General features: G+C 60.2%; 1 protein-coding gene across 1 annotated transcript in view; it reads left to right on the top strand.

Moving 5' to 3' along the window:
- The window catches only part of MYT1 (myelin transcription factor 1), a 53412-nt gene that overhangs the window by 20859 nt on the left and 15328 nt on the right, over positions 1-17225 (top strand). The window contains exons 3-13 of the mRNA XM_080686457.1: positions 1619-1673; positions 2128-2158; positions 6812-6874; positions 7294-7541; positions 8366-9187; positions 10622-10756; positions 11309-11399; positions 11687-11800; positions 12593-12807; positions 14216-14340; positions 14926-15192. Coding sequence (XP_080542583.1) covers positions 1619-1673; positions 2128-2158; positions 6812-6874; positions 7294-7541; positions 8366-9187; positions 10622-10756; positions 11309-11399; positions 11687-11800; positions 12593-12807; positions 14216-14340; positions 14926-15192 — 2166 coding nt within the window. The remainder of the gene's footprint in view (positions 1-1618; positions 1674-2127; positions 2159-6811; positions 6875-7293; positions 7542-8365; positions 9188-10621; positions 10757-11308; positions 11400-11686; positions 11801-12592; positions 12808-14215; positions 14341-14925; positions 15193-17225) is intronic.

Here is a 17225-nt window from a genome sequence, read left to right on the forward strand (position 1 = left end):
TGCAGCCCCCGACTCCTGCTGCTGGACAGCTGCACTCAGCGCACGGCCCACGCCCGCCCCGCATAGTCACCCCAGGTTTTGGTTTTTCCTCAACAAATCACATACATCACCATATGTTAGTGCTGCTTGGGGGAGCTTCCCTCTGCAAAATTCATCTCACTACTTGGGGATCTCTCCACCTGTCTTCCCAGGGGCTACCCCAGACACTGCTCCCACTGTCTCGGCTCCCTCTCTCCTGACACATCTTCCCCACTGTCCACTGTCCCCCTGGCAGCCTTAGTGGTGGCCTGAGACAGGTGGGGCTGCTTCCTCCTTTTCCTGACCATAGTGAGCGGTGAGGCCCGCTCTCCCGGGTGTGGGTACCGGGCAGAGGCCGCTCTCTCTTGGAGACACAGAGCATGTCGAGGCTCCTGCCCAATGCTCTACCTCATCGTCGCCTGCTGCCCAGATGTGTCATGAGTGACACAGGCCAAGGATCCATCTTATGACTTGTAGCCCCTGGGGCTCTCCCGGGACTCCTTGGAGGACAGTGTGGGTGTGTCCCCCACCAAAGTGGATCAGGGGTGGGGACTGGGGGGCATCACTAATGGGTTCCGGTGGGGTCTAGACCAGTGGTCGCCAACCGGTGGTCCGCAGATCACTGGTGGTCTGTGAGGTCCGAAAGGTTGGCGACCGCTGGTCTAGACTGTGTCTCATCCCCTTGCAGGTGCCACTCAGCCTCTCCTGGGAGAAGTGGCATTGGGTAGGGCTGGTGGGTCTGGCGAGCTGATCGCTGGCCTTTATTCACGCCCCAGCCTGGCTCTCACAGATATGGCCTCCGCCTCTGGGCAGGCCACACAGCCTGGTGGCTGTGGGCATGTGGCAGGTGGCTGCTCACGCAGATGTTCTCTGAGACCAGGAGACACGCAAGGTTTCTCAGAGTTACCACAGAACAAACGTCTCATTCACAATCTTCATATCAATCATTGTTGAAATGATAGTGTTCTGGGTAGATTGGGCTAAGTTTAGTATTAGCATTAGTTTTAGCTGTTTTTTTCACATTGTCGATGTGGCTATGCACACAGAGATGTGTCTCTAGTCCCCGCTGTAGTCCCCAGGGTGGGGTGTGCCGAGCAGCCTCTAGGAACACACGCAGGGGTGACCTGCCCCACTTAAGGGACTGTCCCTGAGCTCAGGCCACCTGTCCTTGGACTGTTCCTGGGACAGCACACAGTGAAGCTCAAAGCTGTCCCACCTCTGGACGCTTCCTGGATAGTCCATCCAGGTCCTGGCCACCTGTTTCTGACGGGGGCACAATGGGGTGGAGTCTGCGCCGGTGAACTGCCCTGGTATCTGAGCCCCTAGCCCCATGAGAGTGTGTGGAGCAGGCCCCGCCCTCCTCAGGTGTGAACCTGCGGTTGGGGTGGGGCAGGCACAGGGGATGGGAGGACCCGGGGATGGGGGGAGGGTGTGGGGGAGCACTGCTGCTCCAGATCCCAGGTCTTTCCCGCCCTGGGAGCCATTCCTTGGATTCGGTGTCGCAGACCCGCCTTCACCAGCAAAGCTGGGGCTGGAAAGCACTCAGGCAGGTCCGGCAGCCCTGTCTTCCTCTGAACATGACAGCTGCTTCTCCTTGCAGATGAGCTTAGAGAATGAGGAGATGCGTGCTCGCACCAGATCCAAGGCCCTGCGAGGTGAGTGCTGCCTCCCCGTCCATCCTGGCACCCACAGCTGGCTCTGTCCGAGTCCCAGGCCAAGGCTGTGGGATGCCACTTCCCCGCAGGAGAACGGCCCACAGCGATGCCCGCCTGCCTGCTCCTCCCTGGCTGGGGCCTGGGTCTAAGGCCTCTGGTGGCCTCAGGGGGCTGTGGGCGCTGCGGAGCTCTCCCAGACAGAGCGCCGGGCGAGGTGCCAGGCAGACGCAGCTCCACAGGGCGTTCTCGGCACAGTTAGAGAGGAGGTGCCCACTGGCTCTTGAGGGCCCAGGAGCCTGTGTCGGGTGGGGGCGCTTGTCCCTCCAAAGCCACCAGCCTTCCCAGGTTGGACCTAAGGCGACTAGCAGGTCAGGAGGAGGTGCCACAGGGTGGCCGCCATGCCCCCATTGTGCCCGTTTAATGCTGACTCCGTGTGCTTCCTGTCTCTCACCAGCACCCCTGGAGCCCACAGGTGCCGAGCTCAGGTAAGAGGACTCCCCGCTGGCGCCGAGTGTGTCGTGCCCATGACCCTGCACTTCCTAATATCCCTCACCGGGCTCCTGGGATTGACCAACTGCACCTCTGGCCCCGTTCCCTGATGAAGCCCCTCTCTCCTTGGCACCTGTCAGCTGTCACCCCCCGCCCCCCACCTCTGCCCTGGCCCCACCACGCAGCCGCCTCATGGCAGGGGCACAGCCTGTGCACATTGGCTACCACTGGCAGGGCTGTCACAGGGTCTCCCGCAGTCATGAGGGCTGTCTTGGTGGGGTCACAAAGGCTCTGTGTTGGACGGTCTGAGGCCCATTTGGCTCGAGATGGAACAGGCTTCCGGGCCCAAGGGTTCCACTGACTGGGAAACGCAGGCGGTGTGTTGGGGTCTCGCGTGGCAGAGTCTGCGACTGCAGATCCAGGCCACACTGCCAGGGGCCAAGCTCTGAAGAGGAGGAAGGACAGCCTACTGCAGCGAGTGCGAGTGCAAGCCCGAGGGCCAGGCCCCTCCTGGAGGCTGAAGGCTGAGGTGCCCTCACCTGCTGGCTTCTGTCCTGGGTTGGCCAAAGCCTTTGGGATGGGGATGGCCAGAAGGAAACCCATCCCAATGCCTATGTGCCTGTCTACCCAGCACCCCTCCCCACACTGCCTGCCCAGCACCCCTCCCCACACTGCCTGCCCAGCACCGCTCCCCACACTGCCTGCCCAGCACCCCTCCCCACACTGCCTGCCCAGCACCCCTCCCCACACTGCCTGCCCAGCACCCCTCCCCACACTGCCTGCCCAGCACCCCTCTCCACACTGCCTGCAGATGGGCTCTTCCCGGGGTCTGGGACCTTGGTCTCAGACAGAGCCCCAGGGGGTGGTGTCTAGTGCAGCCGGGGGCAAACTACGGCCTGCGGGCCGGATCCGGCCCATTCGGCTGTTCTATCCGGCCCGCGGAGCCGAAAGAGCGGAGGGTTCTCTTGCTCTCCCCTCTGCTCCTTTACTTTGAATTTATATTAGTTCACACAAACACTCCATCCAAGCTTTTGTTCCGGCCCTCCGGTCCAGTTTAAGAACCCATTGTGGCCCTCGAGTCAAAAAGTTTGCCCACCCCTGGTCTAGTGACTGGCAAAGAAACCGGCCCCAGGCCCTGCTTCTCTGAGGAAGGCAGTGCCGACGCGTTTTGGCTCAGAATACAAGGGAAGAAGGGGAGGTGCTGCTTGCCGAGGGTCCCCAATATGCCATGTGGGCATTGGGTACCCCATTTAATCTCCACAAATTCCCTGTGAGGCAGCCTGCACGCTGCGCATCCTTGGAGGATGGAGGGCCTCTGTCCAGCAGCTCTGGTGCTGGGGCAGCACCGTGCCTGGTCCCGCAGGCGCTGGTGGGTGTGCCACACCTCAAGATGCCATGCTTAGGAGCTGGGGCGACCAGCACACCCATGGAAGTCTCTGTGAGCTTCCAGACTCCCAGCTGGAGACAGAACATGCCCTTCCTGAGGCTGATGGCCTTTCCGCAGAATGCCGGCTCCACCTCGCTGGCCCTCCATGCACTCACACTAGACGGAGGAACAACTGGGGCCAGGACCACTTTATTCTTCTCTAGGTGGTTGCTGAGCGGTTGGCTGCTGCCAACCAGGAGAACGGGAGGACCCCAAAGTGTCCCAGAGTCCCCCGAGCTCTGGGCTCTAACTTGGTTTCAAAAGGGAAGGGGCGTGGGCAGGAGGCGGGAGGCTCAGAGCCCCGGCGTGGGCAGGCTCCACGCTGGCTGCTTGTGCCGTCTGGATGTCAGGGATCGGCTTGGAAGCTGTGCCTGCTGGTGTCATTGTGAGTGGGAACCGGAGGGTGAGAGGGTTAAAGCTTTCCAGCCAAAAGAGCAGAACCAGATGCTCTGCAGCTCAAAGCACAGTCCGGGGTCAAGGGTGAGAGGGTGAGGGTGGGCGGCAGGCAGACCAGGCGCCCTGAGAGAGGCCGCGGGACCCCCGAGGCCCTGAGCACAGGTGCAGAAGCTTCTGAGAGGAGGGCCCGCTTCCTGGCCGGGCCGTGTGACGCTCACCTGGGGACATCCTGGCTTCTGCTTTGGTAAAGGCAATTAATTCTGCCAATAGATGAAGTTATGAAGAAGTTAGAAAAGCAAACACAAAGGGTTGGATATTCTCTTGAAGAGAAAATTACTCAAATAGATTTGCTTTGAAACACCCTAAGAGAAGACCCAGCCAGGTGAATGAGGCTCTGTGAGCGCCAGGCTTTCCAGCTTCGTTAGTCAGACAGGTGCCCGTGGACTTGGTCACAGACACCCATCTAGTTTCCTATGGAGAAGCAGGGTAGAATGGGCGCCCAGCGTTCTAGCAATAGTGTATCCAGCTGCTCTTCAGGTTCCCGAGAACTGACATTAGCAAAGCGGAGTGGACTGCACCAAGGCATCACACAGCTGCCGTGGCCATGAGCTGCACACGGGTATGTGACCGATGGCCACAAACGGCGCTCTGTGCACGTCGCCCACAGTGGGCACATTTGCACCACAGGCTGACGGGTAGCAAGCTAGAACTGCCCCCTACCACAAACAGACAGGCACCCGTCCTGGTGGGATGCCCACTGTGGGTACTGACACAGGGAGAGCTGTGGTGTGCCAGGAGCACTGTGAGGTTAGAGAAGCTCAGGGCTCACTCTGTGGGTGAGGACATGGGCCCCATCGCCCCAGAGCTCCGTGTCACCTGCACCCCAGCTGTCCCTTCACCAGCTCAAGCATGGCCCTGGTGTCTGGGTGGTAGCACAGGGGTTGTGATGAGATGAGCTGCCGGGAGGCTGGGACAGGTGGGGCCCCAGCACCTCCTGCCTCTGGGGCGGATTTAAGTGTTGGGTGAGAACATGTGGTCCGGTGGCCTTTCCCTTCACACTGCGAGAGGTGACAGACACTTTCCTGGGGTTCAGTCCGGGTCCATCTGCTGCCACACACACTGTTCGTGTTTAGACCTGGGGAGCGGTCTCCAGGTCTGCTCAGTGCTGCCCACGCCAGGCCCTCCGCGAGCCTGTATCCCAGTGCCTCCCGAGTGGCCCTCACCAGTGCTGCACACAGGCCGGCTGGAGGCCAGGCCTCTTCTGAATCAGTGGGCGGAGGTGTGTCTCAGGGCAGGTGATGTGTTGAGGCAGCGCCAGTGCCCCGCAGGCCTCCCCAGCAGCTGCCACCTAATTGCCTGATTAACTCAGTGATTAATCGACTAATTGGGACCTCAGCTTCCAATCCCCCGTAACAAGGAGCTTTTGTGGAAAGTCTCAAAGGGTGGGGCACAGCCTGCCACAGCCAGCCCAGGACAGGCTGCAGCTCTGCGCCTGCAAAGGAAATCCACAGTGACAGTGGCATGTCTCCCGCCTTCCCTCCTCCACTTCTCCCTCCCCGCCCCTCGTTCCCCTGCTCCTTCCGTCTTCTTTCTAAATCAATGAAAATCAGCACCGAGAGCAGCCTCAAGGCCCCACATGGCTGCAGGCAGTGCTCCCACCAGCTGCGCCCCAAGGCCGCAGTGTGGGTGGGGCTTTGCCTTCACACTCTGTCCTGTTTCTCCCTGACCTGTCACAGGGGTGGTCCTCTGGCCAGTCAGGCCCCACAGCTGTCTGCACTCAGGCCAGTGACCAATCAGGTTAGAAATTATTGGGGGTGTCTGGACAGAGGTCAAGGGTGGTGCCCCTTTCCTGGCCCCAGAAGCCTGCAGATGTCAGGCCTGAATGTTCTTTCCTTCTCGGCTCTGGGGAAGTCTGTTCCAAGGTGGAGCTCAGGCCTCATGGTGTTGCTCCTGTTAAAAAGGAGATCTTCTCCCCTTGGGCAGGGCACCTTGGGGTGACCCCTTTCTAGGGGGAGCTCGGACCCCTCCTTTAAGTGACCTCTCCATCTTGCTGGGTGTCAGTTTGCTGCTCTGTAAAATGGGGTGATAACAGCTCTTTAAATTCCTTAGTCTGTGATGTGTCCAACAGCCCACAGGATGCTCACTCCACACCCACCCAGGCCCCACCCAGGGCACTGGAGAGGTGCTCCTGGGTGGTGGGTTGGGTGGCATGGTCCACGTTCATGACCAGAAGTTTCTGGCGCTTCCCACGGTTTGGTTCGGTGGGGAGACAGATGATGGTGAAGGGTGAGGAACTCCTGGGGTCTCGCCTCTATTCACGTTTGTTCACCAGTCCTGAGGGAGGCTGGGAGAGGCCCACCATCACCCCCTCCAAGGTCTCATGGCAGCTCCTGGGTCACCCATCCTCCTGGCTTCACCACACCGGGTGTGGCCACCACACCTTCGTGTTTGCACCGTCCTTCCTGCGGGCACTGGCTCAGCGCTGGGCGAGGCTGCAGGCAGAGAATCCCAGAGTCTGTGTGTTGCCATGGGCCAACCTCAGGCCCGGTCCTGGGGGTGCCTCAGAGCCTGCCCAGCCCCGGGCAGCTTGGCTGCCGTGAAAAGCCTCATCCTCGGAGAGGGAGAGCCTTCCTGGAGCTGTGCACTGGGAGCCTTGCCTCCGCACGGACACTCTCCCGACAGTTAGTTATGTGGGGAGTGATTTCATTTGTTTTTTGCCAACTGTAAGCGGCTGTTCTGAGACAAACAGCTTGGAAACAATCTTCTGCCCCTGGGTGAGGTCTGGGTTGGGCCCCTTCCCCAGTGACCGCTCTGCTTGCCTCCCCAGCTGCCCCACGCCGGGATGCTCGGGCTCAGGGCACATCCGTGGCAAGTACTCCAGGCACCGGAGGTAAGGAGGCCTGTGGGCCTCACCTTGGTTCCTGGGAAGAAGGGTGGGCTGCTGGGATGCTGTAGCCCATCCACCGCTCTGAGCCTTTTGTAGATCTAGAACCTTCCATGTCTGTCCACGGCTGCTGAGCTGGTGTCCTCCCACGCCACCTGTTACGGAGGGGCTGTCCCAACTGAGGCAAAGCGCTGGTTCTCCCAGGTGGGCTACTGGGAGGCCGCAGGACTCTGTGTAGGAGAGCTTGGGGCAGACCCGGGGCACACTGGGGTGACTCAAGTCATCCTGGGGGCTCCATGCGACCCCGCCAGCGAATCCAGGGCTTCTAGCAGAGGGATGGTGATGTGATGCCAAGAGAAACAGGGTGAAGGGCAGGGGGGCAGGGAGGCATTGTGGGTGGCCACAGCCTGGCCTCCTTCCTCCAGTTTGCAGAGCTGCCCTCTGGCCAAGAAGAGGAAGCTGGAGGGCCCTGAGGCCCAGCACCTGGTGTCCACGCGGAAGTCACCCCCCCTGAAGCTGTCTCTGGATGAGGGATACGGCATGGACAGCGACGGCAGCGAGGACGCCGAGGTGAAGGACGCCTCTGTCTCAGAGGAATCGGAAGGACCTCTGGAGGAGGCCGAGGCCGAGATGTCAGGACAGGAGGAGGCTCGGCACCCCCCGCCAGCTGAAGGTGCCTTGTTCTTTCTGCCCCGAATCAAGGCGCCCAGTGTGAGCCAGAGAGCTGCTGGCTGGGCCGAGAGCGCCCTGCCAAGAAAGCCCTTCCTGAGAACAAGGGCACCCTGTCTGCAGGCGGTGGGCTTCCTGCGAGGCCGCGCTGCGCTGTGTGAACGCTGTATGACTGAGTGTGTGTCTGTGCATGTGAGAGACTGATGCACGGACACAGCTGTGTGGCCTTTGGGAAGTGAAGCCTGGGGCTGCTTGGCACTTGGTGAGATGGAGGAGGATTGAGGGGACCCTGTTTGCACTGGCTTCCCTTGGGGCACCCCGCCGTTGGCAAATGCTGGTGTGACGGACCAAGTTCCAAGCCCCCTCGCACCCTCGAGCTTCTCGGTCTGAGGTGGGTTTGGTTAACTTGTTGCCAGTCCTGCAGGGTCCCCACACCTGCCTCCGTCCGTAGCTCTGGCTGCACCTGAGGGTGCTCCATACCTTGGAGCATGGACTGCAGGGCCGGCGCGGGGAGTACCCCACATCTTAGTCATTGCCCTGAAAATATTTAAATTTGGGTCCTTTAAAAAAAATTTGTCTACTACTTTTCAATTTTGAAACAATTTTTAAAAATCTGATGTATTCTTTGAGCTCCATTTTGTGAGGTGATTTGAGAAAATACCACATGGTGTTACCCGTCTGCCCATAAGAAAGCTCACTGTGGCCTCCAGGTCCAGGCCGTGGCAGTGACGCAAATGACCTCACTGATGCCCACTGCTGGGCGGGGACAGAGGCCTGGACACCCGCCTCCCCGTGGCCCCTTCATGTGGCTTTTCTGATCTTGTGCAGGAAGGAGCCCCGTCCAGTCTCATTTCGGTTCCAACTCCATCGGCACCCCCATGGGCTCCTCCAAAGGCAGCTACAGCAGCTTTCAGGAGGTCATTGCCACTTCCCTCCTAGACCTGGGTCACATCTCCAAGGAGCCCCTGGTCAGGGAGGGCTCCAGCCAGCAGGCCACACTGGGCCCCAGTGTCCTGCATCTGGTGCAGGAGGAAGTGGAAGGAGGGGCCGCCGGCGACAGAGGGGAGAAGGACGTCTTTATCCAGCCAGAGGACATCGAGGAGGTCATTGAGGTCACCAGTGAGTGCACTCAGGGGCCTGGCCCCCAGTTCCTGGAGGGCGTGGCCAGCAGGGAGCTCTGCCAGCAGACAGTCTCTGAGGGCCATGAGGAGAAAGAGGAGGAGAAAGCTGAAGAGGAGGAGGAAGAGGAGGAGGAGGAAGAGGAAGAGGAGGAGGAGACCGAAGACGAGGAAGATGAAGATGATGATGAGGAGGTCATTCCTGATGTGACCTGCCGGGAGAGCACCCCTCATTCCCCCCCAGAACAGGCCCCTGAGCCCCCCTGCCGCAAGCCCGAGTGCTCAGTCCTGGTGGAGCTGCGGTCTGATGACGGCAAAGATGAGGACTCGAACTCCCAGAAGTCCGCAGTCACGGACGAGTCCGAGATGCACGACATGATGACCCGGGGAAACCTGGGCCTCCTGGAGCAGGCCATTGCCCTGAAAGCCGAGCAGGTGCGGGCTGCGTGCGAGCCCGCGGAGCCGGGCCTGGGAGAGCTGGCAAAGGTGGCCAGGCCCCTGGATGCCATGCGGAAGACCTACGGCAGCAAAGGTAGGGCTGGCGCGGGCCCTACATGCCCACCCCTGTCCCTCCCCCGGGGACACCAGGTGTGCAGGTGCCACCAGAAGAGACCCGGCCCGATGCAGCGTAGCCAAGGGGCAAAGATCACATGCCACAGAACGAGGCATCGAATCTGAGGACGGCTCATGCTGCGCACACAGGGCCACCAGAGAGCAGCACTGAGCTGAGGCACCAGCTGAGCAGAGGGGGAGGGACAGTGACCCAACTCAGTGGCTCAGCCACAGCCTGGGGAGCGACCGGGTTGGGAGGGACTTGCGTGAGCTGTAGATCATGGGGCCGCCTCGCTTGTGGAGACACAGGGCCATGCTTTCTGGAGACGATCACTCCTGTGGGACCGGCGCAGGATCAGATATTCAGGGGCACAGCGGAGGGGACACAGATGGTGATGTTATTTCAACCCGAGGAGAGCTGTCAGGGGAGACCCTTTGGGGGTGGCAGACTGAGGGACAGCAGTTTGGGGCTCCTAGTCAGGCCAGCACAGGCTCCTGCACAGGCCTTGAGGGGACGTGGACACGAGGAGGCCCGAGTGAATGTGACATGGACTTAGGGGTGGTGTAGGGTGTCAGTCCGAGGGTGGACTTGGGATCCACAGTTCAGTGGGACGCTGTTGGAGAGGGGATACAGACCCTAGGTGTTCAGGGACTCATACCGGTGGGATGGGCCTTAGGGGACCCAGATGCAGTGCCCTGCTTTCAGGGCTAAAGTTGAGGGCAGGGACCCAGGGAACAGACCCATAAGGCTGGTGCCAGGCTTTGCGAGGTCTCCGGGTTCTCCCAGAGGGGCTGGTCTGCCCAGGAGCTTCTCCAGGGCAAAGGCCGGGCTCCGGAGATCACCAGTGTCCTGACAGGTGTCCCCTTTGGGTCCCCACACGCACGAGTGACCTCTCTGGCCTTGCAGAGAGCAAATGAGGCTGGTAACTGAGACCTGAGCTTAAATTTCTGCCCCAGCATTTAGTAGGCATGTGATTTGGGTAAGTTTCTTAACTTCTTTGTCCTCCTCATTTTGTCACAATCAAATGGCCAGTCCTGGCAGGGACCTTTCCCCTGACCGTCATCTTTCTCTGCCGAGGCTTACCCTGAGGGTGGGGCTCTGGGAGGTGTGCCCTCACTCTGAAGCCATTGGCAGAGGGACCAGGTTGGCTGCCCCCCAGGTGTCTCTCAGCCACAGAGCAGCTGCTCTCGGGGTGCTCGGGCAGTCTCCGGGCTTCTCCGATCTCTGGGCAGACCACGTGTGTGGACCAGTTTCTCTGGAGTAGCCTCACTGTGCAGCCCTGGTCCCTCTAGGGCTGTGGGGCAGGCTGGCCACTCTCCTCTCTGCACGCCCAGAAAGAAGGATCAGCTGTCCTTCTCACCACCCAGCTTGCAGCTTCCTGGGCACTTTCTGACTGGTGTGTTGTGTGTTTAGATTCCTCAAGAGCAGAGAAACGTGAGATCAAGTGCCCAACCCCGGGCTGTGATGGCACCGGGCACGTGACGGGGCTGTACCCGCACCACCGCAGCCTGTCAGGGTGCCCCCACAAGGACAGGATCCCTCCAGAGAGTGAGTAGCTCTGCAAAGCTCAGGACACAGCTGGTTTTGGATGGTGTCCAAGTGGCCACTTGGGCCCTGTCCCTTGGATTGGCACCGTCCAGATGCCCATACGTGAGCCCTATGAGGCTGGGGACATGGAGCGTGCCCAGTCATGCACCGTGAGAAGGCAGCTTGGGTCAGGGCCCCCTGAAGATGGGCATGGGAGGCACAGCTCAGGAAGATGAAGCCACCCCCCCCCCCCACCCCTGGGCAGGGGCTGTGTCTGCGCCCTGAGGACTCAGGGCAAGCCTGTCCTGGCCCCAGGCTGGAGGCAGTAACTGAACTGGAGGTTGACAGGAGCCAGTCACACTGCACAGCTGGGGGTTGCTAAGCTGAGTTCGTTTCTGCCCCAGGGAGGCAGGGGGCGGGTGGGGGGTGGGGGGCATGCCCTGACTGGGCTAAGACTTGGGGATTGGAACTGCCCTGGACCACGGCTCAAGGTGCGGTGTGCCTGTGCTATGAAGCTACAGCCTCCGGGCGGACTCCTGCCTCCGGGCTGTGCTCACAATCCTTCTCTTGCAGTCTTGGCCATGCACGAGAACGTGCTCAAGTGCCCCACTCCCGGCTGCACGGGCCAGGGCCACGTGAACAGCAACAGGAACACACACAGAAGGTACTTGCCAAGCTGGGCATGTTGAGGGTGGCTGTGGGTGCGCAGGGCTTGCTGTGGCCCCTCAGGGCAGCCATAAGGTCAGGGCAGCCCTTTGTATCACTGGTTTAGAATTTCCCCAAACAAACCACTTGAGCAGTGGGTGCTTTGATGCTCGAGCCCAGAGCAGAAGAAAAAGCCAACTCTGGAGGAGTGACAGCTTCCCAGGCTCCACAGGCTCCTGCCGTGTCCCCGGCCCAGTGGACAGGGCCCAGAGGAGAGGCTCAGTTGTCCCCTTTGTCCTTCTCTAGTTTGTCTGGGTGTCCCATTGCTGCTGCAGAAAAGTTAGCCAAATCTCACGAGAAGCAACAGCCGCAGACAGGAGATCCTTCCAAGACTGACTCCAACTCAGAGCGGATCCTCAGGCGAGTTCAAGCGCCACAGCACTGGAGGGACTGCCTGTGGGCAGCGCGTGCCTGTGGATGTGGGTGTGGGCATGTGCCTCAAGTAGCCGCGGGCCTTCCAGCATGGAGCTGGAGGGCAGTTTCAGGGTGCACAGGACTCTCTGGCCTGCTGCAGAGGTGGGGGCAGGGGAGGGGGCAGGCTCCTTCGTCCTGAGTGATTGACAGTCTCCTCCTGGTGGTCTTCCTGCCCGGCTTCTGAGCTCTCTGAGCTGGTCTTCATGCCACCTTTTATGCATTTAAATATCTGAATTCTTCCAAGAGCTTCAATAACAAAGAACGGCATGCTTGCAGTGGCCTTCCAACGCCTGCCCCATCCCTGCCGCAGCCCTTCAAGGGCCATCTCAATCGTTCCTGCCCGTGAAGAGCTGCGTCGGGCCAGTCTTGAGGGTTCTCCTTGAGGGTTCTCGGACATCTGCTGCAGAGCTTCCTCCCTGGGCCCATACCACCCCCACTGGAGGCTGCCCTGGGGCGGCCCGCAGCCAAGGGCTCCCGCGCACTGTTGCTGAGCTGTTTGAAACCTGCTCTCCTAAGGTCGCAGGCCCTGCCTCCTCTGGCTAATGCTGTCTGCAAGGAGTCAGGACATTCTTCCTCACACAGACCAGGCCCCAGACAACTGTTAGTGGCGGGACATGTAGGAGGGTCTCCCAGGGCTCTGGCCGCTGGCTCTGAGGGGTCCCTGAGCAGGCTGGGGGATGAGTAGCACTGGGTTCCTGGGTCCTGCCCTCACGGTTCTGCATCTGTCCTGCACCCCAGACCCATGTGCTTCGTGAAGCAGCTCGAGGTCCCTCCATATGGAAGCTACCGGCCCAGTGTGGCCCCTTCCACGCCCAGGGCCAACCTGGCCAAGGAGCTGGAGAAGTTCTCCAAGGTCACCTTTGACTACGCAAGTTTTGATGCTCAGGTTTTTGGCAAACGCATGCTTGCCCCAAAGATTCAGACCAGCGAAACCTCACCTAAAGCCTTTAAATGTAAGTTGGGGAGCATTGCTCCTGGGAGGTGTAGAGTGAGGAGCAGTGGAGGGACCCCGGCTAGGAGGGCATCTGCCCTGGGGCTGATGGGGCAGACCCAGGGCTTAGCTGTCCCAGTGTCCACCCTCCTTGTTCACCATCAGACTCACTATTCATGAAACAAAACCAAGCCCTTTGTGGTGTGTGTGTGTCGAAAGGCTTGAGAATGACATCGCTGCTGTGGTCACCCTGAGAGGTCCCGCTCTTCTGGCCACCTACTCCCAGCCTGTTTATTCTCAGAGTGAGGCAGGGTGTGTGCGAGTGTGTGTGCATGTGAGTGCGTGTGTGTGTATGTGTGTGCACATGTGTGGGTGCATCGGTGCGCATGCATGTGTGTGTGTGTCTGGGGCGGGTCAGACAACTGCTGTGTTGAGCCTGGTACCTGACAGGGGCCATTTCCCTTCCTGCTGGGGGCAGCCCGGTGGATGCAAGGTGCTATTTGTGATAGTAAGCAACACAGTTTCTGGGTATTTGTACTAATAAACATGGACCTTCGGGAATACCCTTCCTGCCCTTTTGTCACTTATTACACTGCTTGCCAGCCCTGAGCCCTGGAGATGCATGTGAAATGGAAAAGCGCCCCATGGTGCCTGGGATGGACCTGGCATCTGCTGGTAGGAATTGGCCCTGAGCGCAGCAGTGATGGTTTTCCTACCTGTTAGTTAACAATAAAGATGCCGATCGAGATGGCTGTACTGGAGCATGGCGCCTCGCTCACTTGCTAGGACAGGGCAGCCTGCCTTCCCGCATGGCACCCTGACACCAGCGCCCACGCGCTCCGCAAGTCGGAAGTTGTGATTACTCAGAAATCTCAGACCTGAGAGCACAATTACTAGGAAAGACACCATTTTATGCCTTGTGTTTGTATGAACGTTAATGCTGCTTTACTAAAGGAGGGACTATTATGGGGACACCAAAATCAGCCCTTTGAGATGATTGACACAATTGTCCTGCTTGGGTGGCATTCCAAACAGCCATCCTGTTGGCAGAACTCTTTCGTCTTGTGATAGCCACTCACCAATGGGCAACTTGTGTTTGTTTTTTTTAAATATCAGGGATGCTGATGTCTTTGGAGAGTTTTACTCTTTCTGCACACATTTTGGTCAAGCCAGACATAGCCTCCTCAGTCCCAAACAGGAGGGCGAGCGGGAGTTGGGTGTGGGCACATGTGAGCAGCCTGAACGGCCCTGCCCCGACCCCTTCCCCTGCAGCTCTGCCCTGTGCACCCCACCCTCCCGTCCCATGTGCATCTGCGTGCCACCTGCTGTCCAAGTTGCACATCAGCGTGGTGTTGTTCACTCTTTGCAGCCAAACCTTCCCAAAGGCCTCTTCCCCCAGCACAGCTCCTGCTCTCCACCCTCTTCTGCAGGCTTCGACTACGCGCACGACGCAGAGGCCGCGCACATGGCCGCCACCGCCATCCTGAACCTCTCCACACGCTGCTGGGAAAGGCCCGAGAACCTCAGCACGAAGCCACAGGAAGCGCCCGGCAAGGTTGGTGTGTCCCCTGTGGGGCCCCTTCGGAGGCAGACATTGTTTGGAGGAATTTGCAGTCAGGGCCACAGGCCTGAGGGCGGCGTTCTCAGGGCCACCCCGTCCATCTGGGGAGGGTGCTATTTTCTCCCTCTCCCTCCGCTGTGGCTCCTGGTGAGCAGAGAGCTTGGACGGGTGCCTTCTGAGAGCTCTGTGTGCCGAGCCTAAAGAGGGACTACATGGGTGTTCCAACGTGCCTCCTTGAGACTAAGGGTCACTTACACATGTGTTCTTCATATCTCCCTGAGACTATCATGCACACATATGTTCCCTCATGTCTCCCTAAGACTGAGGGTCATGCACATGTTCTTGGCTGACCATGCTCATGCCCTCAGGGCCTGGTCTGTGGTCCTGGGAGACTGAAGGAGGGCGGTCACATGTCCTCCATCTGGGCCTCAGGCCTCGTCTCTCGGAGGCGCTTCTTTCTGTCTGGCTATTTCCTTCCGAGGGAAGTAGGTCTGGGCGCTGTGCAGCGCCACCTTCGGGACCTCGAGGCCCATGTGGGAGGGTGTGAGGTCAGGACGCAGACGCCCCTTTGCGTTGTAGGCAGTGGCCATCGAGGTGGATGAGCACGGGACACTGGACCTGAGTATGCACAGGCACCGCAGGCGGGAGGGCACGTTCCCTGGCGGCGGCGGCCCCGGCCCCGGCCCCGGGGTGAAGGCTCCTGAGGCCTCCCAGCACCAGAGCAGCACCAGTGCCCCCGGCAGCTCCATGACACCCCAGTCCAGCCAGGCCTCACACCAGGATGAATGGGACCGGCCTCTGGACTACACCAAGCCCAGCCGCCAGCGAGAGGAGGAGCCTGAGGAGGTGGGTTCGCGGCCTGAGGGGTCCTGTCCCTTTGCATTGGTTCTGCACCCTCGGGCAGCAAGGACTCAGCTGCCTCTGGGCGGGGTTTCTGCCAGTGTGAGCGTGTGGTCTCTTTGCCTCTAAGACATGGTGGGGCCTTGGAGAGTCTGGGAAAAAGGGGCTTCTTTCAGAGCTCCTTGGTTTTGGGGGCTTCCCGCCAACCTACTTCCCAAATAGGCACACCTAAACCCCAGCAGCAGCCCTGGGTTCTCCAGGCCACCTGGCTCCGTGAACAGAGGCAGGAGAGAACTCCTGGCCTCAGAGCCTCCGTGTTGGGCAGTGGCCTGGTCCCAAGACAAGCACCGCCTGGTAAAGAGCAAAAAGCTGGGCGCCTGTGCTGGGCTGCCGTCTGGGTGTGGCGGGCAGTCCCTGCCCATTCGCTCTACCCAGCTGAGGTGCTGGCTGATGGAGGGCTTTTCTGAAGAGCTGTGTGTCCTGAACAACAAAGCCCAGCTCTGCGGGCGGCACCGCCCTGGCAGCTCTTCAGTGTGGGCAGGTCCCCTCGCCCCTTTCTCCCTGCCAGCCCCCTCACCCCCGGAGGGCAGGGCAGGTCCCTGTGGAGGAGGAGGAGGTGGCAGGGAGACCTCCCGTCTGAGCACTGTCCCCTCCGTGATCCTGTCTTGCTGGTGAGCCAGGCTCCCTCTACATGTGTCATATGCACCCCCACTTTACAGAAGAGCAGACGAGGCCCCAGGCTGAGGTCACATGGCTGTAATTTGGTGTTTGGCACTGAGGAGGGGTTCCTCTGAGACAGCCCCAGTGGAGGGAGGCTGGCCAAGACCCACCCACCTGGAGCTGTGCTCCCACTTCCTCCCTGTTTGGCAGAGACCCGTCTATAGTCAAGACCCTCCTGTGGGGCTGCAGTGCATGTGGGGCCTCTGCGTCTGTGTCATCTTTGTTCCTGTCTTGTCCCCAGGACTTAGCTGCACTCCCCCCGCCAGTGACTTTGTCCCTAGTGGCCCCCTTTGTCTCCTTCACTGGCCCTTCCTCAACCCTCCTCAGGCTGATCCCCATCCCTGGGCTGGTCCCCTTCTCTCTGAGCATCCTCGTCCCCTCCCAGGACTGGCCATCATCTATGGGGTGGCCCAGACGCCCCACCCCAAAGTTCCTGCCATTGAAGCCTGTTCCCATGCTCTACCCTGCAGCCAGCAGCCCCTCCAGGCAGAAGCCTCAGCTCAGCCCTGTCCCTTCCTCTCCCCAGCTGTCTCTCCCGGGCATGGGACCCCTGTCCACGGGGCCACCCCTAGCAACACACCCTGAGCCACGCCTTCTCGGTCCCTGTACCACGACCCTGGCTCCCAGCTCAGACGCTCCTTCCAGTGCGGCCGCACTGTTCCGCACCCACAGCCCCCGGAGCTCCCTGCTCGGTGCTTCTGGGAGCCTTGTCCACACCGAAGAGGAGCTTTTTTAAAATTAAATTTATTGGGGTGACATTGGTCAATAGCTTGCAACTCAATCAGGCGAATGAGTCAATAACAGAGACAAGACCTCAAGCAGTCCTTCCAAGGGCTGGTGCTCCAGGGCGTGTCCTCCTTTGACTCCCAGAAGGCCTGTGAGGGGCTCCCCTGAGCTCCATTTCCAAAGGGACAGCTCAGCCCCAAGAGGATGAACACTTGCAGGGACACAGAGCGAGGACCAGTGCTGGGGGTGCGTCATGAGCCGCCGTGACGCCTGCGTGGGCCGCCTTAGGAAGTGCCGGCTGTAGTGCAGGCGTCGCCGGGGGACCGAGGGCCAGCTGGTAGTGGGTCACGGTGATCATTCTGTTATGCTCTGCGTGTGGTTACTCCTGTGCCACCTCATCATCACAGCCTTTCCACCAAGATGATTTGGTGCCCACTGTGCCGGGTGCACCCTCTGAAGGGCAACCTTTGGTGGCGAGGTGTGTGTTCAGGAGGTGGCTCAGCGGCCGCTGGACAAGGCCACCCCATGCGGGATGCAGAGGATGTCAGGGTCTCCTGTTGCCGGGCAGCTCTGGCTGAGGTCAAGGGGCGCCA

This window comes from Plecotus auritus, assembly GCF_963455305.1.
Source record: "Plecotus auritus genome assembly, chromosome: 8".
Lineage (NCBI taxonomy): Eukaryota > Metazoa > Chordata > Mammalia > Chiroptera > Vespertilionidae > Plecotus > Plecotus auritus.